General features: G+C 46.3%; 1 protein-coding gene across 3 annotated transcripts in view; it reads left to right on the forward strand.

Annotated features, from left to right (window-relative positions):
• Ccm2 (CCM2 scaffold protein) overlaps positions 1–26182 on the forward strand; it is a 60267-nt gene that overhangs the window by 15481 nt on the left and 18604 nt on the right. The window contains exons 1-2 of one of the 3 annotated variants that reach the window (XM_038342184.1): positions 1919–2017; positions 12615–12788. The exons of 1 other annotated variant lie outside the window; for it this stretch is intronic. In XM_038342184.1, the coding sequence (XP_038198112.1) occupies positions 2006–2017; positions 12615–12788 (186 nt within the window). In that variant the 5' untranslated portion in view covers positions 1919–2005. Of the gene's footprint in view, positions 1–1918; positions 2018–12614; positions 12789–26182 lie in introns of those variants that run through there. One more of the 3 variants, XM_038342178.1, reaches the window with a different exon arrangement.

Genomic DNA, 26182 nt, shown 5'->3' on the forward strand with positions numbered 1-26182 from the left:
ATGGTCAGTGTCACCTGCTTCCTTTCTGTAAAGGCAACATTTCGAGAGGAGCCTGAGAAGGCGACTGCTCTGTGTTTTACAGAGGTCATGACAAATGAGAGTAGGCGGGTTCAGAGTGGTATGGGCGCAGACTTTATTTTTTTTTATTCTATCATTTATTTATAGTTGCCTGGTGGTGGTGGCTCATGCCTTTAATCTCAGCACTGAGGAGGCAGAGGGGCAGGTGGATCTCTGAGTTTGAGGCCATCCTGGTTTACAAGAGTGAGTTCCAGGACAGCCAGGGCTGTTACAGAGAGAAACCCTGTCTTGAAAAACCAAAAAAAAAAAGGTCATGGCAGGCCAGCTGGTGTCAGGTGCTGAGTGTGTGGGACTGCACTCCTACTCTGAGCGCTTTCTGAGTTTTGGCACAAAGGTGAAAGACAGAAGTAGTCTGCAGTAAGGGGTTTGGAAACTAGGAAGGATTAAACTTTATTTGTTGTAGGTCAGTGAAGCAATACTTTATAAAATTGCCCCTTTTATGGACAAAGAGAGATTGCATGTGTTAGCCTTTTGATTTGGTTCAACCTGGAATTAATAAGACAGTGACTGCCCCTTCCCATAGGATGGTTTAACTTAGTGAATTTTCAGCTTTATGATGGCACAGAAGATACCCACACAGTTGTTCGCAAGAAGTTTTCTCTTTCAGTAGATTATACAGAATGCTGCTGCTGGGTTAGGGTTAGGTGGTGCTGTCTGATGGGGCTGATGTTGGTGTTCTGAACACAGGGCAGACACAGCCACACAGGGGGTTAGGTGCGCCAAGTGCATTTTGACTTAATTTATTATGGATTTATTGAGGACTTAATTTGCCATAGGGCTAGGAACATCTGCATTTTTATTACATTCATTTATTGGTCTGAGGCTGTCTATATCTATCGATCTATTTAGATATATCTAAATATATATGTATATAGATAGAGAGATAGTGTCACACTAATCAGCCAGTTAAATAGCTTTTCCTATTTGCAAGCCATTCTGTAATACTCAGTTGTAAGGGTCTTTTTTTCCATGTTATTTTTGTTTTGTTCTTTTGAGACAGGGTTTCTCTGTGTAGCCCTGGCTACTACTCTGTGTAGTTCCAGGAACTCACTCTGTAGACCAGGCTGGCCTTGAACTCAGAGATCTGCCTGCCTCTGCCTCCTGAGTGCTGGGATTAAAGGCGCTGCTACCACTGCCTGGCTGTAAGGACCGTTTATCAATAACAATTTTAACTTCTCCTTTCCTGGATGAGGAAATTTAACTGTGAGGCAATTAAGACAAGCTTGTTTATGGACACACATTGCTTTGTTGCAAGTTGGTGACTTAAGTTTGAGAGTCTGCTGGCCTGGGCAGCTCTAGAGCGAGCACTTAGACACAGATATAGCCTTCACCTGTGCACACCTGGACATGCCCCTGCCTCCGTAAAGGTCTGGCTGCTGTGGACAAGTGCTGAAACAGCATGGCAGAGCAGGCTTGTCCTTGTCCTGCCACCAGCACCGAGGGCCCCAGGTCCCCTCTGGTAGATATAGGCCTGCGTGTCTGCTTCTGCCTGTGTGGCTTTGGCACTTGAAGCTGCAGAATGGCCAGACTTCTGAAGTAACATCCATCGTTTGATTGCCCGGAGTTGGCTGGAAATGGGACGCGGGCTTCCTGTGGACTCCCACTGCCCTGAGCAGTGGAGCAATGTTTGCCGGTTCACTGTGTGACTCTTTTGCATGCAGTCTTCTTGGAATTGGCCAACAGCTTCTGGGTGCTGTTGCTCTTTAAGCTTTCTAAAAACTGTAAACAACTTCAGTAAGCTTTGCAGAAGGAAGCTGTGGTTTCTGGTCTTCCTGTGCGCTCGTGTTTTTTCAGAGGGAGGGCTTAGCTTCTGACCGTATTTTTCAACCAACTCAGAAGGGCTAGGAAATACACGGCAACTGTCGGCAGAAGGGGAGGAACCAGGATTCCTCCAAAGGACTTCTCTGAGTATCCCAGGAGATCTCCCATGGAGAACGAGGTAGGTTCATACCCAGTGTGAAAAACAAACATCCGTGCTGCTTCCAGATGTGCTTGCACACTGGGACCATGACCTGCTCTAGGGTGCTGGGTGGAGTTCATTCACCAACTTCCCCAGGCTGAGGCTGGAAGACTGTGTGGTGGCAAGGTTCGGGCCTGCGTGTGAGGAGCTGGCTCGCTCAGCTGAGGTCCAGGCTGTTGCACTCACTCGTCTTAAGGGATGAGAGGCCGTGGGTTTTATGTCTTCCAGGGAAAATACTTTCCTGTGGACTTCTAGGCCATTGAATTCTAAGATCACAGTTGAAAAATGGTGGTGGGGAAAGGTTGAGAAAGTGGGGGAACTCAGATCTGGAAAGACGTGTGCCTGGAGTTTATCCATGAGTGCACAACAGAACTAGGCCTCCAGCACGGACCCAGACCCACCCCAGCATAGCCCTCTGTGGATTTATCAGTATAGCAGAAGGGTAGAGGAGGCAGAGATCCCTTTTGATCCCATTCCTCTTGAACTTGGGAGTCCTGAGATAGGGATGTATGCTAGGCATGTTGTGCCCATTGGTCCATATGCCAAGGTTCTTTTTCCATTCGTAGGGGCTGGAGTACTTACTCCCTCCCACCCCCGCCACCCCTTCCCTTTCCCAGGGTCTCACATACAGCCTTTCCCAGGCTGATATTAGTTGAGGATGACCTTGAACATGTGGTCTTTCTGCCCCCATCTCCAGAGTGCTGTGATGGTAGACTTGTGCCGCCTCACCTGATTTTTATGAAGTGCTGGGGATTTAACCAAGGGCTTTGGGTGACTGAGCTACATCCTCAGGCCTTAATTTTCTCAAGGCGGGGGGTGGGGGAGGAGGGGGGCGGGGAGCGAATCTGTCCCAGGTTTTGCAAAGAGCACTTGACACTGGCTGCCTTCCGTGAGGCAGCATGGTCAGTAGAAGGAGCTCCTTGTTTGTTTTTTGGGGTTTTGGGGGCAAGAGTTCACTGTGTAGTCCTGGCTGGCCTGGAACTCACAGAGGTCTTCTACCTCCAGAGTGCTGGGATTAAAGGCCTGTGCCAGGCTCCAACTAGGAATTTTGTTTGTTTGTTTGTTTTTTGGTTTTTCAAGACAGAGTTTCTCTGTGTAGTTTTGGAGCCTGGAACTCGCTCTGTAGACCAAACTGGGCTTGAACTCACAGAGATCTGCCTGCTTCTGCTGGGATTAAGGGCATTCACCAACACTGCCCGGCAGGAGTTTGTATAAAATGGAGCCTGGGCAGGATGAGATGTGGGAGGAGTGACAGAAGGGATCAGCTCCTGTTGCTCTCCCAGAAGCCCGTTCTCAGACACTCACATTGACCTCTGAGCCTCTTGCTTCTTTTGGCCTCTCATCCCTCCCAGGCCTGCTCTGACTGTCTGTCTTCCGGTTAGATTAGCGGAGGGGACAGTACCTTCACTTTCGCTGTACAGTCCTGTTGTGTGGTATGTGACAAGCATACATAGGGCCTTTTGCTTTGGGCATTAAGGTAGTCTGCCACCCCCACCCCCACCCCAGACAGTTTTTCTGTGTCACAGCCCTGGCTAGCCTAGAACTCACTCTGTAGACCAGGCTGGCCTCGAACTCACAGAGATCCACCTGCCTTAACACCCCGAGTGCTGGGATTAAAGCCGTGCGCCACCACCGCCCGAGGAGGTAGTGTTAGGATAAGATGAAACCTACCAAATAGTTGATAGTGAAGATTAAATCACAAGCGCTTGCAAAACTGTTGGCACCTCTTTGTACCTTCATTTGCTCCTTTCTTCTAGATTGGGCTTGCTAGCGCTTTGTCCAGATAATGTGTTGAGTTTAGGACTTCATACTGAACCCAGTTAAAATATGTGGCTGTATTATTTACTTCCATCCTCAAAAAAAGAACTCACTTCCCAGGAGTCTTTTCATGTGTGTGTGTGTCCATGCCATGGTGCATGTGGAGGGCAGAGTCACTACATGAGAAGATCAGAGTGAGTTAGTTTCAGAGATCTGTGTATTTTTGAGATAGGATATCCCTATGTACCCCAGGCAGGCATCAAACTCAAAATCTGTAGTGAGGGGCTGCGGGTAGGCCTGCTTTTCATCCTGCCCGGCTCCTGGCCACCGGCTAGCTTATGCCCCCAAATAATGACACACAAATTGTATTCTTTTAAACACTGCCTGGCCCATTATTTCCAGCCTCTTACTCACATCTTGACTAACCCATATCAAATAATCTGTGTAGCACCACAAAGTGGTGTCTTACCGGGGAAGGATTCTAGTGTACGTCCATCTTGGGCTGGAGCTTCGTTGCATCTCTCTCTGAGAGGCAAGGCAGTCTGACTAACTTAGGAGAGGTGTGGCATCTTACTGATCCTTCTACCTCACTTCCTCTTCCTGTTCTGTCTACTCCACCCACCTAAGGGGCGGTCTATCAAATGGGCCAGGCAGTTTCTTTATTAGCCAATGAAATCAACTCAAACAGAAGACTCCCACATCATTTCCCCTTTTTCTGTTTAAACAATAAAAGAAAGGCTTTAACTTTAACATAGTAAAATTACATATAACAAAATAGTTATCAAGTAAGAATTAGTTACAATACTTATATCCATTTTATCTTTTATCATAACAAAGGAAAACTTTAACTATCTATCCATTCTTCAACTCCATCAAAGACTCCAGAAGGATATAATATTACCTAAGTAAATAAGAAGTAAGCAACTTACAAAACTCTAGAAATGACAGAGACATCTCGCTGCCTGGACAGTCACCCAAAGTTCCTCTGTACCGTTGGGGCATCCATCTTCGGCCTTCAGGCCCATAGTTTCCAGCAGACATTTCCATAAAGCAAGAAATTTCAAAGACAGTTCAGTCACTTTCTGCTGTGTCCTGCAGAATGTCTTGCAGACTCTTTCATGAATCAGGAATCCCGAAAGATCATCTCACTTTTAGGCAAGTTCAGCAGTCCTCTCTCTGAGGGTTCTCTATGTCCAGTTTATGCAATAGTCCAGGCAAGAGCAGTTTCTTGCCCAAATGGCTATCAAACTCAATAAGGATCCTCTTTGATGCCCATCTTCCTTTTGAAGTAGATTGGTGCTGCCAGGAGCAGACATGTCTCATTGTCATGAAAAGTCCTAAGTTATTAAAACATTAAATGCCATATTTTGCAGTCTTTGAAAGATATGAAGTATGCCTATCTAACTGAAATATATCTCTATATATCTAGAAAATCTAACTAACATGACTACAAGTTTTACTATTATCAATGATTATTCATTAACAACCTATATTTCCTAATTATACATTACATTTTTAAATGAATTACACAATCACAATACCGTAATCAAGAGCAGAAATACATATACATATAACAAAATTGACCTTAAAATCTATACCAATATAAATTATTCATATCTATATCATATCCCCCGTTAAATGTAAAAGAACACTTATAAACAATATTTGGGAACATGGACGTAGTTATTTCTCTCCAAACTGCTTCCTGCTGAATGGGGACGCTGTTAATCAGATCTTTCATGGTGTAACCTGTGTGCCAGGTTCATCTCAGTCATCAGTTGGGTGAAGTAATTTTCTGAAGTTGTTCACAGCAACCTTTCAGGAGGGCGTGGTCTATCATACCATATTGGGATAGAAGCAATCCACAGTATCTCATCCTCTGTGAAAACAAAAGAAGAATCTCTTTTCCAAAGTATCATATCCTTAGATCCAAATTCTGAAGTCAAGGTATTTTCAAAATATCTATCTTGGATTAGTTCAGCAGCATGTGTAAACAAATATCTTTTAGCAGCTGCTGCTTCTTCCTCAGCATTCAAACAATTCAAAGCGAGAATAATAGTATACAGTATCAAGATTCTCTGTGTATTTTCCATCTTTACGTGGCTTTACTTTAACCTCTATTTCGTTTATTTTTACTTTTACTTTTTGAGACAGGTTCTCTGTATATCTTTGTCCTGGAATAACTCTGTAGACCAGGCTGTCCTTGAACTCCGAGATCCTTCTGCTTCTGCCTCCCCAGTGCTGGGATTAAAGGTGTATGCTACCACACCTTGAACTCACAGAGATCTGTCTGTCTCTGCCTCCCAGGCATTGGGATTAAAGGTGTCTTCTGCCACACCTTGAGGTCACAGAGGTCAATCCACCTCTGCCTCCCAAGTGTTGGGATTAAAGGTGTGTACCACCACAACAAACTACTTCCTTTTTTTCTTTTTCTTTTTTTTTTACTTTTAAGAACTTTAACCTTTAGCCTGCATATATTTTTAACACAGTGTAAACCACTTAGACATTTTCTTCGACTTTGAATTTTTCTTTTACTGTATATCTCTCTTTCTGACTACATGAGTCTTTACCAAACAATATCAGTATTACTAAAGCCTTGACTTTGGCGGCTAGATCCAGCCCATTCCCTATCTTTCCAGCCTCATGGCAGAGGTACCAGCTGTAGCCATGTTTATCACCACAACTCTGTGGTGGTTCAAGGTCCCTGACAGCAAGCAAGCTACAACAGTGTTAAACAACACTCAAAAGCTCCATAGTCAAGACCGCCTGCTTGAAAGAGTCAGAGTTTGCTCTGGCAGAACGGCCCAGGATGGCCCAGAAAGCTGGCATTTTAAAACAGCACAGCTTTTTTCCTGCTACGGCTGAAAACCGAAAAACACATATTCAGGACCCAAGAAATTGCTGCTACCAAGAAGCCATGCTTTACTCTATTCTTTCCCAAGCTTTCTCAAGCTTTCTGTGGATTCAGTTATCCACGTTGGGTGCCATTCTGTAGTGGGGGGCTGCGGGTAGGCCTGCTTTTCATCCTGCCCGGCTCCTGGCCACCGGCTAGCTTATGCCCCCAAATAATGACACACAAATTGTATTCTTTTAAACACTGCCTGGCCCATTATTTCCAGCCTCTTACTCACATCTTGACTAACCCATATCAAATAATCTGTGTAGCACCACAAAGTGGTGTCTTACCGGGGAAGGATTCTAGTGTACGTCCATCTTGGGCTGGAGCTTCGTTGCATCTCTCTCTGAGAGGCAAGGCAGTCTGACTAACTTAGGAGAGGTGTGGCATCTTACTGATCCTTCTACCTCACTTCCTCTTCCTGTTCTGTCTACTCCACCCACCTAAGGGGCGGTCTATCAAATGGGCCAGGCAGTTTCTTTATTAGCCAATGAAATCAACTCAAACAGAAGACTCCCACATCAAAAATCCTCTTGCTTCCAAGTGCAATGTCACAAGTTGTACCAGCATCATGGGCTGTGCTGCCATGGTTCTCTGGGACCAACATCATGGGGTGTATGTCCATGGTACTCTGGGACCAGCATCATGGGGTGTGCTGCCATGGTTCTCTGGGTAGCTGTGATGGGTCTGTGGTGGTGGTGTTTAGGTTTCTAACCACGGCCCCCCTCCCACACACACACCTTTTTTTTCTTTCTGTGGCACTAGAGAGTAAAACAGTTTCATGTTTGCTAGTGAGGTAATTACTGTGCTGCTGAGCTACAAGCCTATTCTTGTTTCCAACTTGAACTATTTTTGGCCTAAGATGGCCAATAGTGAAAAAAATATTGTCAGGATCCAAGGGGCTTTTTCAGGGAGAATCTAGAAAACTTTGCGCAATGTGTCGAAAAACTTGATTCCTGTGTTCTGTGTTCCTTTTCCCAGCTGTGTGTCTTGGACTCTGGCTTGCCCCTTCAGCCCTGAGGACTCAGTTTCTACAGGAAAGACTTGGTCTGGAAGTCTTGCCCTATGCTGGGATTCCACTCACCTTGCTGCTTTTCTGGGTCCAATAACGCAGTGAATGAATAATAGCAGTTGCTACATCTGCCTTTTAATCTCTGTGTATTGATCTGCAGGACATCACAACAAATTAATGACTCTATGACTCTATTAATGAATCTATTAAAGATTTTGGGATCTTGACTCTGTACATCAAAATATTAATTATTTGTCTGTTTATTTATTTATTTGGGTTTTTTTGAGACAGGATTCCTCTGTGTAGTCCAGTCTGTCCTAGAATTTACCGTGTAGACCAGGCTGGCTTTGAACTCACAAAGATTCTCCTGTCTCTGTGTCATTGACTTTCTAGACAGAATTTCCTTTTACATGTCCATGTTAATAGCTGGTGTGGTGGCTCTCACCTGTAATAGCAGCACTCAGAAGTCTGATGCAGGAAAGTTGGCACAATTCTGTTCTCAGCCAGCCTGAGCTACAGAATAAACCGTCTGAAAAGAAACCGACTGAAAACAAACTGATAAACAAGCCAGCAAAACAAAAAGCAGCTTCATATCTGAGATGCACCCCCCCTTTTCCTGTGTAGTACTAGGGATGGAACCTAGTGGTTCTCTCGTTCTAGGCAAGAGCAAGAGCAAGGTGTTTTATTTTGAGATCCAGTCTGACCTTGATCTTGCGTGCTTCCTGATCTTCTGGCCTCAGCATCACACTCCTCTTCCTTGTTCAGGAGCGTCTTTGTTTCTGGGATGTCTGAATGCTGTCCTCCCGTCCTGCTGTCCTCCTGTCCTGCTGTCCTCCCGTCCTGCTGTCCTCCCGTCCTGCTGTCTTAGCTGTGGAGAGCTGAGGCCGCACTAACACGTTGATCAGCCCTCTCAGAGCGCCAGTCACTCTATCGTGATGTCACGGTGAACTTCTCAGTCTCAGTGTTCTACATTGTAAGAACGAATTACAATCATTTGAGGCATTGGAGAAAAAGAAGTGTGCAGTACTTGTATCCAGGCTCAGCTCTAGGGTCTACCTTCACACAGTGTTTCCCTGTCTGCACAGCTGCATTGAAGGTGGATGCTTGAGACTGATGGCAGTACTAAGCCTGGTGTCTGTCTAGACCTTTCCCTGTGCTGAAGTTCTGTATATAAGAGATGAGCACTAGACATTACTGTATAATAATTGTAACACTGTCCTGCAGTAAACGTATTTCAAACTTACGAATTGTTGATTTCTGGTTCTCCATCTACTCCTTACCAATCACAGTTGGCTGTGGGTAACTGAAATCTAGGAGAGTGAGGCCATGGGTGGGAGCGGGGCCGTCATTGCAATCCGCCGTGTCTGTGCTTCCTTAGACCTGAAGGCCCAAGTCCAAGAGGCACTGGAGTTGCCTCCACATGACTCAGGCTTGGAATTTAGGGGCGCTTTCTTTGGCTAGTCTGTGAGTGGACCAGGGGTGACATTGCTTCCATTCAGCTCTCCTTGTTCCTTACCGCTTAGGGTAGCACAAAAACAGGGTGGTTTAACATCACAGTAGGCCTTCAGCGTCTGCTCAGCTGCTGCTGTTTTGGCTAGAGTTTAGTTTCTCTTGCTCTGCTCCTGTCCTAGTTTTTCTGCTTCACTATAGCCCTCTTGAGGGAAGAGACTATTCTGTCCACAGCCGCCTTGGATTCCTGATCTAGGGTCTGCATTGGGATTATTATTTATTGAAGCCTGTACTGGTTACTTACAGGCCACATACTGGATGCTGGAGGTCACACAGCTGCCAGAGGCAGGGCTGGGCATACAGCTTAGTGGTAGGGCACTTGGCTGGGCATGTGCAGAACTGAAAGAATGGACTCTCAGACAGTGAGAGGCATATTTAGGGGCATCGGGCTGGCCTCATTTCTTTGCCTTGTGGAGTTCTAGCCAGTGTCGCCTCATTATAGTCTGTCTCTTGGGCTGGGATTACGAGACACACCCAGGGTTCTTGCCAACACAGATTCTGTTTTATGAGCTGCGTATCGCTGTTGGAGTCACAGGGAAAGTGGCCTGTTGATTTGGTGAGAGCTTCTTGGTTAGAGGTTGATCTTGGCAAACTTCTGGTTTCACAGTTGGTTTCCTGTTGCTTCCATGTGTAATTTAGTACTGAGCTGGACTAACAGACAGCTTCTGGAAGCCCAGACTGACAGCTGAGCCGTCTGTGTATGGGAGCCAGCCTTCGGTCACTGTCCGCTACAAGGAACTGCTGTCAAGAGAAGGAGCTGTGGGGCTGCAGGGGGAGTGGGTGGGGACGGACACTCTGTCCTGACCAGAGTAAAGCACTGTGCCTGTGCTTGGTGCTTCCGGAGGGTCAGGCTTATGGACCCTGAACACATGGGTGTTTAAGAACTCAGGAAGAAGCAGCAGTCAGGAACACACATTTGGTATAATTGGAGTACCGTCTGGTCATAGCTCTCTTCACGGGGGAGATGAAACATGACACATGACTTGTACATTGTTCAAATGTGTCACTAAGTTTGGGGGTCATCTCTAGCCCACAGTTCACTGTCAGGTTGTCTGATGAGTCTCAAATGACCATTTCCCACTGTTCTCCCGTACGAACCCCACACTGAGGTCATCCTGTCCAAGTGCCCCTGCCCTGTCCACCTCTTGTCTAAACTCACCCTGGGTCTGAAAGAAAAGCCTGTGGGAGCTTGAGGAGAATGAAACGGAAGGATCCCAAAGATGGCCTGACTTAACTTATCTCAGAGACTCTTCTAGAAGTGCTTTCTGTCCTCTCTGCTGTTTGTCATCTTCTGCGGCTCTCGGTTCTCATGACTTTGTCTGTGTTTACATCTTTTCATAGTTTAGGAGTGGGCAGCGATAGGCAGCATTTCTTCATCCTTCTCAAGAATGTACTGTTATGAAATATATTTTTTTTCAACGGAGGGGCATGGCATATAGCTCACATGATATAGTCCCTGCTCAGCGTGAGCAAAGCCCTGGGTTCTGTTTTTAGCACTGCAGAAAAACAAAAAAGGACAAACCTGTAATCCTAGGACTTGCGCTTGGGAGCTGGAGACAGGATGTAAGCTCAGAGTTCTCAGCCATACAGTGAGTTGGAAGCCAGCCTGAGCCACAGGAGACCCTGTCTCAAAAGCAGCTGAAGTTCCTGTGCTCATCACAGAGTTCCAGCTGTTATAGTTCCTAGCATCTTATTTCACCCTTCACCACGGCAGCCGAGAGCTGCCGTGTGTGTGTGTGTGTGTGTGTGTGTGTGTGTGTGTGTATGTGCATGTGTGTGTGTGTGTGTGTGGTCAATGAGAGAATCAGCTCACGTGAGTGGAAATACTTTATAGAGCTCTGGGCCACAGTCCTACTCTACCTTGGGTGCACGGATGCAGAGGTGGGTAGACGCTGGCCCCGCATTATTACTCAGTCTGTGGTCTGAAGCTTTGATGCCAGGCTACAAAGAGCATTTGAAGAGGAGATGGGTTGTCAAGTAAAACTTATTTACGATGTGTCAGATCATCGCTCAGCTTTCTACAGCTTGCTCACAAACTGCTCATGATGACTGGCAGAGGCTCACTTTAGAGACAGTAGAGCTCAGCTGACTGTCTTGTGTGGGAAGCGGGGTAACTCAGACCACATCAGAGCGGGTGAGGGTTGAATCTGAGGTCCTGAGTTGGCGGGAGCTTGTGGGGAGAATGGCATGGTGGCAGTGAGCGTGCAGCTCTAGCACCAGGGCTGTTTTGACTGCTGAGTGGGCTTCCTGGATCTGTGTCCATTTCAGTGGACCAGTGGAATAAACCCAGATGTCAGAGGGTCAAGGATATGAAGCCAAGGGGCAGGGAAGCTGTCCGTGGCAGGAGGCAGCAGGCACAGGAAGGGTGTCAGGGTGGGTTTCTGAGGCTGGGTCTGGGTGAACCTTGTTTGCTTATTGGTTTCTCGCTCAGTGCTAGAGAGCCGAGCCTGAGAGTGAGGCTGGGGAGCAGCCCCCATGTAGGGTCTCCTGGGAGGGAGCCCTGGACCCAGTGAGTCCTGTCTGATGATTTAGTATATACATTTTTTGTTTGTTTATTACTAGTTTGGGGAGTAAGAGGTGGTTTCTCAGCTGCTGTTTACTGCATTGGAGAGAAAACAGCTAGAACGTCCTTTTCTTTCTTGCATTGTTTATGGCTTTGGTTTCTGTGGCCTCCTGCAGAGGACACATTGAAGTGTCTTGGTTTCTCGAGTGAAGAAATAGCCGGCAGTGCCATCTTTCCGCAGAGCTGGGGATAGCTTCTGTTTGTGGTCATGGTAGGAAATACTAGGTTTGCTTCCTCGCTCCCTAGCTCGCAAGTTCTTTTTGATTACATGTAGGTTTTGTCTTCAAAACCCAGGTACTAACCTCACATCCAGCAGGATGTGGGGCTGTGAATGTAGGTGGCCAGCTCGGAGCCCTAGCAAGAGTGAAGGAGCCACGCCAGTCCCTAGTCTGGCGTGAACTTGAGCTCATTTGCCCTTGACTGTTGGAAACGCCTTTGTGGGTGGCAGCCCCTGCCCACTTGCTGTCTCAGAGCCGTGATGACCTGGCCAGCACAGAGCTGGGAGGAGTCGGAGCTCTGCTGTGTTGTGTCTTCTGGGGACTGTCCCCTGCCTGTCTTCACACCAGTGAGAGTTGCCATCAGAGTGTTAGAGGAGCCATAACAGGCCTGTCTGTCTTCCATGCTGTGTCTGCTTGGACACTCCCCTACCAGGCGTGTGAGCTGGCTATAGAGCCGTGCCGCAGCCTCGTGTGTTCTTGGTCCTTCCTCACGGGCTGCTGTGGTCAGTCCCCGTTTTCATGGCGACTGTGCTAATCGTTTGGGGCACTTCTGTTTGTTAGTAGGTCACAGCACTAATGTGTGAATAATGAACTCCAATCATTGCCATTTCTGCCTGCAGCCTGGAATTGTGTCGCCATTTAAACGAGTATTCCTAAAAGGTGAAAAGAGTAGAGATAAGAAAGCCCATGAGAAGGTGACAGAGAGGCGCCCTCTGCACACTGTGGTGCTGTCATTACCTGAGCGCGTCGAGCCAGACAGACTGCTGAGCGACTATATTGAGAAGGAGGTGAAGGTAAGTCATCATGGGCCACAGGGCACTCCTGCCAAACGGTCCATTGCCAGCTCCACATCAGTACCTTAGCCTGTGCCCTACCCACTCTCTTGCCTCGGGATAATAACTGGAAAACCCCAAACCAGCTTGTCCTTAACTCTGGTTTCTGATCCTTTGTGGTAGTGTGCTACTTTGTCTCTTTTAAAAAAATATTTATTTATTTATTATGTACACAATATTCTGTCTGTGTGTATGCCTGCAGGCCAGAAGAGGGCACCAGACCCCATTACAGATGGTTGTGAGCCACCATGTGGTTGCTGGGAATTGAACTCAGGACCTTTGGAAGAGCAGGCAATGCTCTTAACCTCTGAGCCATCTCTCCAACCTACTTTGTCTCTTGAAAAGGCTTGTAGAACAGGGAAACATGTCTTCCCCATTTGCAGAAGACAACTTGTGCTTGTTCTAGACCCAGGAGCCATTGCATGTTCAGGGCTCAGATCCTTAGCCTGACTGCTTGACGTCGTATGTCTCAGGGAGACCGGTCAAGCTGTGTGATGACCCCTAGAATGGAAATAAATTAATAAAATTATATGAAGCTGTAAGCTCAGAGAGAGCAGGAGGGGTGACAGGCTGTGGGAGCCCATGAATGGAAAGAAGGAAGCCAGTGGAGGTGAGGGAGTCTCGTTAGTGGACCCAGCTGGATTGGGTCCCTGAAGAGGACAGGAGGATCAGGAGGCTCGCGGGGTGACTAAGTACCCCAGGGATGGATTAGTCAGCCCCTTCCACACTGGGAAGTGGGGCCTTGGATGTATTGATACCTGGCACAAGTGAAGAAGCTGGGGAAGTCAGAGCCTGTTAGGGATGGTGAGAAAACAGAAACCCTTTTCATGTTCAGGCATCCAGAGTGTCTGTGAACAGGTCTCTCCCGTAAACAGTCTATAGTCAAGTGTGGCTTCCCCTTGATGGGGAAGCTGGGGCGTTCCATGCTACCCTAGGAGTTGCCCCTCAGTCAGCTGAGGGAAGCCTGCCCAGAACACAGCTTCACTCAGCTCTTCAGGGCCTCGCAGAGGATAAGTACACATTCGAGACAACTTTTAACCTAAAGACTGAGCGCAAGAGAATAACCACCAGTGAGAAAATAGTGGCCCGAGAGTAAGAGCACCTGTGGGCGTTGTGCGTCGAAAAGCATGTTGGATGGCTTCATTGGTATGAAGATCGCAGTGTGGGAGCCTACGCATACATCAGTGTATCAGTACCGTGTTCGTGATGTCACTACAAAGTAAATGGGGCTGCTGATGGCCGCTGGTGATAATAAATTGGGTTTTTGGTTGCTTAGAAAATTTTTTTGATGGACTAACATTATACGTGTGGATGTTCTACTTATATGTCTGTGTGCCATATGGATGCAGTACCCTTAGAGGCCAGGAGAAGGCGTGGGATCCTCTGGAACTGGTGCTGGGAATTGAACTCAGGACCTCTGGAAGAGCAGTCAGTGCTCTTAACGTCTGAGCCATCTCTCCAGTCTGCTTTGCTTCTTTGAGACAATGTCTCACTGTTGTATCTCAGACTGTCCTTAATTCAGGATCCTCCTTCCTCAGCCTTCCAAGTGACAGAAGGCCACTCAGAAATGCTAAAAGTATAGCATAGTAAACACACAGGCCAGCAGCATAGTTATGTTAGTTACTTTGCTCCTTGTTTTGACACAATCCTTGATAAAAACAACTTAAGGGAGGCTTTATCTTGGCTTGCAGTTTGAGGGTGCGTCATCCTAACAGGGAAGTCGTGGCATCCACAGTCAGGGAGCAGAGGGAGATGGGTGCTGGTGCTCAGCTCACTGTCTCCTTTCTATTCAGTTCCCATCCCAGGCTGTGGGATGGTACTGTGCAGCCTGCAGGTAGGGTCTTCACACTTTACCCAGCCTGGAGACTCCACAGACGTCCCCACAGTCTGTCTGCTGGGTAATTCTAGTTCTGTCAAGTGACAGTAGTAACATCACAGACATTTAGTATGCTTGTCAAATACTATGTGTGTGCTGTATAGCTGTTGTATAGCTATTAATATATTCTGGCTTGTTCATGTCACTGTGACGTTAGCATGGCTGCAAAGTTCGCCGGTACTAGGAAAATTGGATGCCTTTATGATTTTAGGAACCATTGTTAGATTGGCTGTCATTGATCAAATCATCATTAGGCACTTGGCTTGTGATTCATAGTCTCAAGAAGACAAGAGGACATATTGTTAATAATAACAAAGATTCTGCTTTTGTCTTTTTAAATTAATTTTTATTATTTTTAATTTTGGGGGTATGTGTGTACACACTTGTGTATGTGGCTGTGTGCTGGTGAGTGCAGGGCCTACAGGGGTTAGAGGCATTGGATCACCTTGGAGCCGCCTGACGCGGGTGCTGGGAATGTCAGTCCTCTGAGAGAACCCAGCGAGAGACCCTGTCTCAACAGACAAGGTGGGCAGCTCCTGAGAAGCAGCCACCTCTGACCTCTTCACGTATACACATACTCCCCACACACTCACATGCACACATGCATCCACAAATACAAACAAACCACAGTGTTGAGGAGAAAGTAGAGAACAGCTAAGTAAATGGAGAGACATGAAAGAGAAATGTTGTGTTGTATTGTATGCTGGAAGGTTCGGCTTAATTCATGTCAGTTCTCAGGTTCACAAGCAGGGACCAGCCCTTTAAAGGCATAAACTACACAGGGCGCCCAATATGAAGCAGGTACCTAGATGACAGCACAGCTAGTGACGTAAGATCAATCAGAAATTGGCCTGTAAAAGCTAGAAAAGAGCGACTAAAACAGTTCTTTCTGAGCAAACAAGAGAATAAAGGGAGGAGTCAGCTGCCCAGCGTCAGGTCGTGTTGGAGTGTTCCTGCTCCCAAGACGGCAGACAGCTGCCATGGGCTGGGGAACAACGCTGTGAACCTAGAAGTAGCCACACAGGTATGCCGTCCGGTTCTTGCAGGGTGCAGGAGCCATTCCATGGAGGAAGAAGGATCGTGTCAGCAGCCATGCAGGAGCAGTTGGACGATAGAGACAAAAAGGGACCTTGCTCAACACTTTATACCTTCACAAAAGTCAACTTAGAGGGGACTGTGGGCTTACGTGTCCACTTGTAAAGCTGGTAAGGGCATTGTAGAGGAACAGAAAACAATTCATGGTGTCAGAATAGGCAGAGTTCTTAGATGACACCAGAAAAAAAAAAAAAAAACAAAAACTTCTCATCCAGACTTTCAAAATGCAAAGACTTCAGTCTGTATGTGAGGATAAAATAGCAGTAGAATGTTTCCTTAGTGTGCACAGGACCCTGGGGTCTGTCTTCATACCACAAAAGAAAAGGTGAGAAGACATACTACAGACAGAAAGAAAATATTTGGAACCATGTATCTGACCAAGACTAGTATCTAGAATACCTTTCCAGCTCCAATGTTAAAGCATTCCAGCTGGACCCTGCAGGGAAGGGCATACGGGAGGTGGTATTTAGGGATGAAAGGATGCCATAGTGGATATCGGCACACTCCGAGGATGCAGAGCACGGAGCTCAAATCCTGATGTCAGAAGGGAGTCTGCCTCTTTCTTAAAACGCCAATATTAGTTATTAGCTATTCAACACTTGCGCTTTTAATCCTTTTATCTGAGCTACATGATTTTATTTGTATGAAAATGGTATCTGCATATTCAGAGTAGTTTTTACAGGCACGTGTGTATGTGTGCCTGTGCACATGTGTGTGAGTCAGTGTCGGAAGCAGGTGGATCTCCATGAATCAAAGCCAGCCTAATCTACGTAGGAAGTTCCAGGCTACCTCAGGGTACATAGTGACCTTGTCTCCAAAACAGACAAAAAGAAGTAAAAGCTTACTATGTATAGCTGGGGAGGTGGTGATTCCAGATGCTCAAGAGAGTGAGGGGAAGATCACTTGAGCCCAAGAGTTCAAGGCTATCCTGGGCAGAGGGACAAGAAATGGATTGTTGGTGGTAATTTAATTTAAAGTAGCAAATAACCATCTAGTCACCGTGGTGCACATCTTTAATCCCTGCACTTGGAAGGCAGAGGTAGATAGATCCCTGAGTTGGAGACCAGTGTGGTCTACATGGTGAGTTCCAGGACAGCCAGGGCTACATAGAGAAACCCTGTCTCAAAAAAAAAAAAAAAGCCAACTAAATTATTAAATAAATAAAGTGGTAAATAACACAGGCAAGTAAAAAGAAAAGAAAAACAAACCAAAAGAAAAAACAGGCAGTGCATGAGCAAGACTAATTCCTGAGCATTGTAGATGAACCAGGCAGTGGTGGTACACGCCTTTAATTCCAGCACTCGGGAGGCAGAGGCAGGTGTATCTCTGAGTTCGAGGCCAGTTTGGTCTACAAAGCGAGTGCCAGGACAGGCTCCAAAAGCTACACAGAAAAACCCTGTCTTAAAAAACAAAAAAGAAAAAAAGAATATGTGTAGATGGCAGAACTCTGAAAAATGGGTAGATTAAAGGGGGAAGTAGGAACTGGGCATAGTGACTCAGACCTCTAACCCCAGCTCTTGGAAGGCAGAGGTAGGCAGATATGAGTTTGAGGAGACCATCATGGTCTACATAGTGAGTTTTGGACCAGCCAGGGCTACATAGTGAGATCCTGTTTCAAAAGGGTTTGTTGGGGGACTCATGATGTAATTGAAAACTGGAAGATGTTTTAAAATGATAAGTGAAAACTAGCAGTATAAACTCATTTTTCAAAATGGCCATGTGCCAGAAGGTAAGCTCTAAGCAAGGTTAGAGTGGCTTATAAGATTGTCTGGTTGGCTGGGCTGGAGGTCTTCATATTAGACTACACACAACTGGGCTTTTTAGTTATGCACATCATTTGTTACTCTAACACATATGCCAATGGTAAGGAAATGCTTCTCTTTACTCCGGTGGGCTGCCCTTTCTTCCTTCCTTCCTTCCTTCCTTTTTTTTTTTTTTTTTTTTTTTTGGATTTTTTTTGCGATAGGATTTCTCTATAGTTTTGGAAGCTGTCCTGGAACTAGCTCTTGTTGAGCAGGCTGGCCTTGAACTCACAGAGATCCACCTGCCTCTGCCTCCCGAGTGCTGGGGTTAAAGGTGTGTGCCACCACCGCCCGGCACCAGTGTGGTTCTTTAAGGAACTATTTAGGCTTTGAGTGAACGTTGCTAAAGTGGGTGACCTTGGTGAGTGCTAACTTCACACAGCAGTAGTGTTTATCATCTTCACAGACGTTCTTGCATAACGCTCACAAAACCTTTTCCAAGTGAGGCGTTTCCCATCCCATGCTGACCTCTGGCTTGTGTTGGTGTGCTGCTCGCTCGTGGGGCGTGGGTGTCGGAGTGGACTCCAGGCCTGCGACGCGGCTTCCATTTCTGCGTGTCCCACAGGCAGGGGGACTGGCTTTGCGCCACCGCTCTGCTCTGCAGTTTCGGGCTGAGATGGGCTTTAGGGGTTCCACATGGCCTCTTCTTCTTGAGTAACTCACAAGTCGGGAGGCCAGTGTGAGGATTATGTCCTGTGTTCAGTAAGTGGTGGGTAACCCGTCACCAGCTCTTTTTTATCCAGGGGACCCTAGAAGGTAGACCGATTCTCGCAGTGACTCCCCAACTTCTGCATGTCCACACCACACACAGGGCTTGTTGGCAGTGTCTGTCTCTTAAGTGTCAACATCAGCTATAACTTTTATTCCAGAAACCTTTGAAGATTACCATTTTCTCAGTTACATGTGCCCAGGTCAACAAAATCTCTTTAGAACTGGGCAGTGGTGGCACATACCTTTAATCCCAGCACTCGGGAGGCAGAGGCAGGCGGATCTCTGAGTTCGAGGCCAGCCTGGTCTACAAAACTCCCTTCAGAAAGTTGGAGTCCTTCCCCTTCAGGCTTTGCCTCTCCATCACCATAGGGTTTAAGAGCTGCTTCAGAACTAGGAGTAGTCAGGTTGGTACTTTGTTCTAGAAGCCCTCTGCTTGCCCATTTCTGTATGGCTTATAAATTACACAGTGGACCGTTGGCTCCATCTCTCTTGCTCCGAGGGACTGCACCATTCAGTGAGCCAGATGCTCAGGTGTCCCGCTGTCACGTTGACTTTGCTGCACGTTACCAGCCCAACTTGCCTGGCCTGCCCTTGGTGAATTGCTCCTGCCTGGCTTGTGCAGTTCCTGGCCTGTGGCCTCTCTGTCCTGGGGGCCCAGTTCTGTGTGATCATACCCCACAGTTAGTTTCCCATGCAGAGGCTGGCCCTCCCAGAGAGCCTCGGGGCTCCCATGCTCTTCCCAAATGCCCCAGTGCCATGGTAGTTAGAGCACCTTCAGGCCTCCTGAGGGACTGGTGCATTTCCTGGTGGGGTTTGTGGGTCCTTCCCAGCATACCCACATTGTGAGTACTTTGCTCTGTGGTCATCTGTGAGAGTTGTATCAGCTGGGCGCTGGTGGCGCAGGCCTTTAATGCCATCATTTGGGAGGCAGAGGCAGGCAGATCTCTGTGAATTCGAGGCCAGCCTGGTCTACAGAGTGAGTTCCAGGAAGCCAGGGCTACACAGAGAAACCCCATCTCAAATAAAAAAACAAACCAAAGGTATTTTTGCTGGTTTATTCTGGAATATTTTTGTTAATTAAATTTTCCCTTTGGCAGTTACATACATGTATGTAATGTATGCTGAGCATTCCCATCTTCTCCTGTCCTCCTCTGACTACCTTGTCTACAGCCTTGTCTTCACTAGACATCTTTTCTTGTTTGTTTGTTTTGAGACAGGGTTTCTCTGTATAGTCCTGGCTTCCTGGAACTCGCTCTATAGACCAGACTGGCTCTATAGATCAGACTCACAGAGATGTGCCTGCCGCTGCCTCCTAAATGCTGGGATTAAAGGCATGCACCACCACTTCCCATTAAACATCTCTTTCCCACATTCTTGTTTGTTCGTTTTGTTTTGTGACCCACTTAGTTTAACCAGGGCCACCTGACTGACGATGGGTTTGGGGTTATCTGTTGAAACTGGTGGGCGCAGCAGTGGGCACACAGCTGAAGGCAATGACTGTTCGCTCCCAGAATCTGTCGGTAGCCCATAGTTCAGGGGTAAGGAGCGCTGCTCCACCCACGACTGACAGTTGACAGAGCCCATCTTGTGCAGACCCTATGCAGAGCACTGAAGGTGCTGTGAGTCCATGCTCACAGTGATCACACAGAGGTCAGAGGTGGCACTTCACCATCTTCTGGCTCTCACAATTTTTCCCTCAGCAGCAATGTTCCCTGAACCTTAGGAGTGTTGTAAATGTCTTTATTTTAGCCATGAGTGCTCAACAGCCACATCTTATTCTCAGCATTTTATTACTGATAAAATGTTGTAGCAATTTTCCCTCCCTCTGTACACACACAAGCACACAGAGCATAGCGAGCAGGCATAGAGGGCCTTTGAGGCATCTTTACAGTCCAGCTCAGGACAGGTGAGATACTCAGTGGGTAAGACACTTACCATTAATCCTGGTGACTTGAGTTGAATTCTCGGAGGCTAGCTGACTAAGAGAACGAATTCCTCCAAATTGTCCTCTGATATCTACTTGTGCCTTGGCATCATATGCCCCCCCTCCACTACAACCCTAAAAAATAAATGTAGATATGGTGTTATTTTTGTTTTGTTTTGAGGCAAGGACTCACTATGTAATCTTGGTTGGCTTAGAACTCATAGAAATCTTCCTGCTTCTGCCTCCCAAGTGGGATTAAAGACATGTGCTACCATGCCCAGCTAGATACAATATTAGCAGAATTAATCTTGAGTGTGTGCTTATGTATATGTATGTGTTCATGTGAGTGTGGGTGCCTGTGTATGGTCAGACAGCGACCTCAGACGTTGGTCCCTCATTGTTTGCCTCTTTGTACTCCAGTGAGCTTGCAGAAATTCTCCGCTCTCACCTCCCATCTTGCTATAGAATCCCTGAAGTTATTACTCCCTGCTAGATGTAGCTTCTGGAGATTTTAACTCAGGGTCATGTTTGCATGACAAATGTTTTTGCCTACTGAACCATCTTCCCAGCCCCTTAGTCCAGAAAGCCCCAAAGTCCCTTGAACTACTGACTGTGCTTTTACCTCTTGACTGCTGGAATTACTGGTATACTCTATCATGCCCTGCCTGAGACACCCTTCCGCCCCCATTCCTTTCTCCAACATTTAGTAGAATTTACTATGAACCTTTCTGAATCTGGCTCTCGGTTGTTACTGAGTCTGCTTCTTGGGATGTTCATTGGGATGTTTCAGATTGTCTGTTTTCCTGTGAGCTCCTCCTTTGGTAGATTGTTTCTATAAGCAGACATTGTATGCGGGCCTCTTTTAAAGGTAAGGCATATTTACGACCCAGAATGTGTTCACTGGATGGATGTCACATAGGAGCTGAAGAATGTGTAGTCTGCTGTTGCTGGATGGTGTTGACTGTAGCTGGCAGACTCATCCAGTTGAGTGATGGTGCTGAGTCCAGCTCTGTCCCTCTGATTGCTGGGGGGCCAAGGGTCAGGACATGTGAATGTGTGTGCATCTGTGGAAAGTCCAGAGGTCAACATCAGATGCCTTCCTTCATTGCTGTCCATGTTACTTCTCTGAAACAGCATCTCTCACTTGTCCTGGAGCTGATCTGGCTCGCCTGACTGGCCAGCAAGCCTCAGTGATCCTCCTGTGTCTGCCTCCTCAGCTGGAGTACCAGAGTGTTCTTCCTCAGGGGTGCTGGGGATAGAACTCAGATCCTCTAGCCTGCACGGTAAGCTCTTAGCTACTGAGCCATGTCTCCAGCTCCCTTCTGATCTTTTGCTTGCTGCATCTGTCCACTTCTGATTGAGGTTGTTGAAGTCTCAGCCATATTAGAGTCGTCTGCTTTCCCTTGTAGTTCCAGTGGTTTTTACTTTCACATATTTTGGCACATGGTTAGAAACATGGCACAGGAGCCGGGCAGTGGTGGCACACACCTTTAATCCCAGCACTCAGGAGGCAGAGGCAGGTGGATCTCTGTGAGTTCGTGCTAGCCTGGTCTATAAGAGCTAGTTCCAGGACAGCCAGGGCTGTTACACAGAGAAACCTTGTCAAAAAAACAAAACAAAACAAGCAAAAGAAGCATAGTGCATGTGGATTACTATGTCTTATTGAAGAGATGGCTCCTGACTCGGCATGGTCGTGCACTCCTTTAATTCCAGCACTCGGAAGTCAGAAACAGGTGGATCTCTGTGAGTTCCGGGCTACATAGTGAGAGCTTGTCTCTGAAACAAAGCAAAAAGAATTGGCTCATTTATCAGCTTGTCTGCCTCTTTTATCTCTAATTTCCCTCCTGTGCTGCTAGGGCTTAAGCCCACGACCTCTGGAGCACCAAGTGAGTGCTCCACCGCTGAGCTCCACCCTCCAGTTCTATTGTTCTTATCCAGAGTCTTTCCTGAAAGTAGATGCATTGGTTTTCTTCTGTTGAGCACTAGCTCAAGATGACCTTTTCTGTTTTCTCTATCTGTGTGCATCTTCATAATCAAAGTGGTTCTCTTGTGGAGAGCAGAACTCCATTTTACTTTACTTTAAAATCCAGTCGGAGCCAGGCATGCTGGTGCTTGCCTACATCTCAGCACTGGGGAGGCAGAGACAGGAACGATCTCTGTGCTAGAGGCCAGCCTGTTCAGGTCAGCCAGGGAACGGAGAGGCCCTGTCTCAGAGCAAACAGACAGTGGCAACAATGGTAATAAATAAAATCCAGCCTGACAATATTTGTCATTTTTTTCTAATATGTATGCTGTGTATGGTATGTGTGTGTGGTGTGTGTGATATGTGTGTGAGTGGTATGTGTGTGATGTGTGTGTGGTGTGGATGTGGGGTGTGTGTGAATACACTTGTGGTCTCACAAAGGCCAGAGAAAAGAGCATCAGGTGTCTTGCTTTGTCACTTTCTACCTTATTCCCTTGAAACAAGGTTTGTCACAGAACTAGGCTGGCAGTCGGCAAGTCTGACAATTTTTCTTTCTCTACCACCCACAGCACAGGGGTTACAGGCACCTGTGGGGGCATGCCCAGCTTTTTATGTTCGCTCTGGGGATTTGAACCCAGGTCCTTGTGCTTTCAAAGCGAATGCTTCTACTTGTTAAGCCATCTCCCCATCCCCAGTGTGTGTGCATGTGTTTGTGTGTGTGTGTGTGTTTACTGGGCATTAAACCTAGGACCTCACACATACTATATCCCTAATGTCCAAAAGTAAATAGTGATATAGCTAGATTAATACTTTACTGTATTTAACCTTTTTCCTTCCCTTGTTTTTTGTTTTCTTTCCCCCCTTTTTCTGCTTTCTCTGGTTTTTTTTTAAATATTTATTTATTTATTATGTATACAATATTCTGTCTGTTTGTATGACCGCAGGCCAGAAGAGGGCACCAGACCCCATTACAGATGGTTGTGAGCCACTATGTGGTTGACTGGGAATTGAACTCAAGACCTTTGGAAGAGCAGGCAGTGCTCTTAACCTCTGAGCTATCTCTCCAGCCCCTGCTTTCTCTGGTTTTATTTGAGCATTTTGTACAGTGTTTTTCTTCTCTGACCATCTCACATATATATATTTATATGTTAATTTAATTCAAATGTATTATTTTAATTTAATGCCTTGGTATAAACATTTCTTTCCAGCTTGCCATCCTGTCTGCCAGTTCCCAAATACCTAGCAGCCACTTCCCAAATAATTGACTCAGAGGTTTAATATTACTTATAAATACTTGACCAATAGCTCAGGCTTATTATTAACTAGCTCTTACATTTTAAGTTAGCCCATATTCCTTATTTACACTCTACTACGTGATGGTACCTTTTCTCAGTACAGCATACCCATCTTGCTCTCTCTGCCATCTGGGCAGCGTCTCCTAACTATGCCCTTCTCCTTTCCATCATCCTTAGTTTGGTTGCCCACCTATACTTCCTGCCTGGCTACAGGCCAATCAGCGTTTCGTTAAACCAATTCGAGTGACAAATCTTTACATTGTATAAGAGAATTATTCCACAGCACTTTAGAATTTGCAGAAAGCATTTACAACTAACCTCATTCCACTTTCAGACAGTTCTGTCCTGTTTCATGTGTCACTATGGCCATTTTATTACTGAGGACAGCTTGGGTAACACTCATCAAGAAAACACCAAAAGCGATTCAGATTTTGAAGTTTTTCTGGCATTGGAATCTCTGTATAATGTTTTATGGGTTGAGCGTCCCTGAAACTCCCAGCCACTTCACAGTTTGGAACTTTCTAGCTTTGTGTTGACATTCAGTGTTCAGTTTTCAGTGAGGGTGCTAGTCCTGTACTCAGTCTGCCCCATCCCAGTAACAGTTTTGTGCTGCTTGCACCCCTTAACCCATAAGCTCCACTCGTCTAGTGCACGGTTGCTGTTATTTCCAGTCAGCTGCTGCTGGGGCTATTAAAATAAGAAAGTAGAAGATTTGACTTTACCTTCTTTACCTATTCTTTGTCTTTGTAGATCACAGATTCTCATCAAGTAATTTTCCTTTTCTCTGAAGGTCTTTGGAGATCTGCTTATTTTATGTGTACATGTGACTGAATATATATGTGTGTGTGTAGTGCCTGGAGAAGCCAGAAGAGGCGTTGGATTCCCTGGAAATGGAGTTGCAGATGGTAATGAATTACCATGTGGGTGTTGGGAGCTGAACCTAGGTCCTCTGCAAGAGTAGTCAGTGCTCTTAACTGCTGAGCCCCTCTGAAGTTCTCCCCCTCCCCCATTTACTTTTATTTTATGTGCATTGGTGTTTTGCCTGCATGTATATTTGTGTGAGAATGGCAGATCTTGGAGTTACAGACAGTTGTGAGCTCCATGTGGGTGCTGGGATTTGAACCCAGGACCTCTAGAAGAACAGTCAGTGCCCTTAACTGTTGAGACATTTCTCCAGTCACCTAACATTTCTTCCCAAGTACATTCATTTTTTTTTTTTAAGATGGGTCTCACTAAGTAGCCTTGGGTGGCCTACAGAGCTGCCTGCCTTCACCTGCCTCTGAAGTACTGCGATTAATGGTCTGTGCACCAGACCTGGCCTGCTTTTGTTTTTAAGACAGAGCCTCGGTCCTAACTCAGACTGGCCTGGAACTCATAGCTGGGCCTGGTCTGCCGTGTGCTGCTCCTCCTGCTGCAGCCTCTTAAGTGCTGTGACTACCCCTGGCTGCAGCTCCATTCTTAGTTCTTCCTCTGCTGAAGAGTAATTGTTCTGGATTCGCAGTTACACCCTGGCAGCTTTTCCTCTGGAATCTTTAAATTCTGCACTCTTGTCTTGTATTCTGAAAAGAAGCTCAGTGTCATTTTTAACTTCGGCCATTTTTTTATAGAGTGTTTTTTCTTTGTGGCTTCCTTCACAATCTAACCTTTGTTTTTCTCTTCCTGGAAACTGAGTATATGTTTATGTGTAGACTTTTTGCTTTCTTTCCTACTTAGTGTTCTGATCTTTCTGGCTCTGGGTTGCTATGTTCACCTTAAATGGAGAAAGTTTTAGGCATAGGTACTTTAAATATTTCTTTTGCTTTTTCTCTGAAAACTTTCCCTTTAATTCATGTGTGTACATGTGTGTCTGTGTGAGCATACGTGCATGCAGATCCCGAGGTGGGTGGTGGAAACTGAGCCAGTGCTCTAGCCACTGGGCCATCTCTATTCCCCACCCCTCCCAGCGTTCTCCTCTCTCACAGGACACCTGTAGTTGTCCTGCGGTTCTTTCTTCTCTTGTTCTCCCTTCCTGCTCTCTCAAATAGTCTGGCCTCAGAGTCACCATGTAGCTGTGCCCTCAAATTCCGGATTCTCCTGTTTCTACCTCCACAGTTCTGAGTTACAGGTGTGTCCCTATTTCTCTGGCTCCCCTTGATTTCAGTTTTGGAATTCTCTTTTGATATATTCTCAAGTCCACGCCCATTGATTGCTTATTTGACCTTCTTAGACTGTCCATCTTCCTGCTTCCATTGCCTGGCTCCTCCTGTGTTGTACCATTTTCCATTTCATCTTTTAACATGCTAACGATGGTGGTTTGAAATTCCCAGTCTGACAATTACTGTGTCTCTGCCTTGTCTGAAATGCTACCATTTGTGGTCACTCCCAACTGTGGTCCTGCCTTTTTGTATGTCTTGTAAGTCATTGAACTCTAGGCATGATGCTCCAGGTATAAGGAATTTAGGTATGGGGCAGAGGGATTAAGTGTGAGGTTTATGGTAGTCTGCTATAATGGTAAGTAAGCTATCCTGACTGTTGTAAGTGTACACGCCAGCAGCTAAAATTTCCTTTGGTGTAGTTCTTGCTAGTTGGAAGGAGCCTTTGTTGATGGACGAGAGCTGTGTTGATTGATAGTCCTGTGATTCCCCGATGGATGAGAGCTGTGTTGATTGATAGTCCTGTGATTCCCCAATGGATGAGAGCTGTGTTGATT

Source organism: Arvicola amphibius, chromosome 1 (assembly GCF_903992535.2).
Source record: "Arvicola amphibius chromosome 1, mArvAmp1.2, whole genome shotgun sequence".
NCBI lineage: Eukaryota > Metazoa > Chordata > Mammalia > Rodentia > Cricetidae > Arvicola > Arvicola amphibius.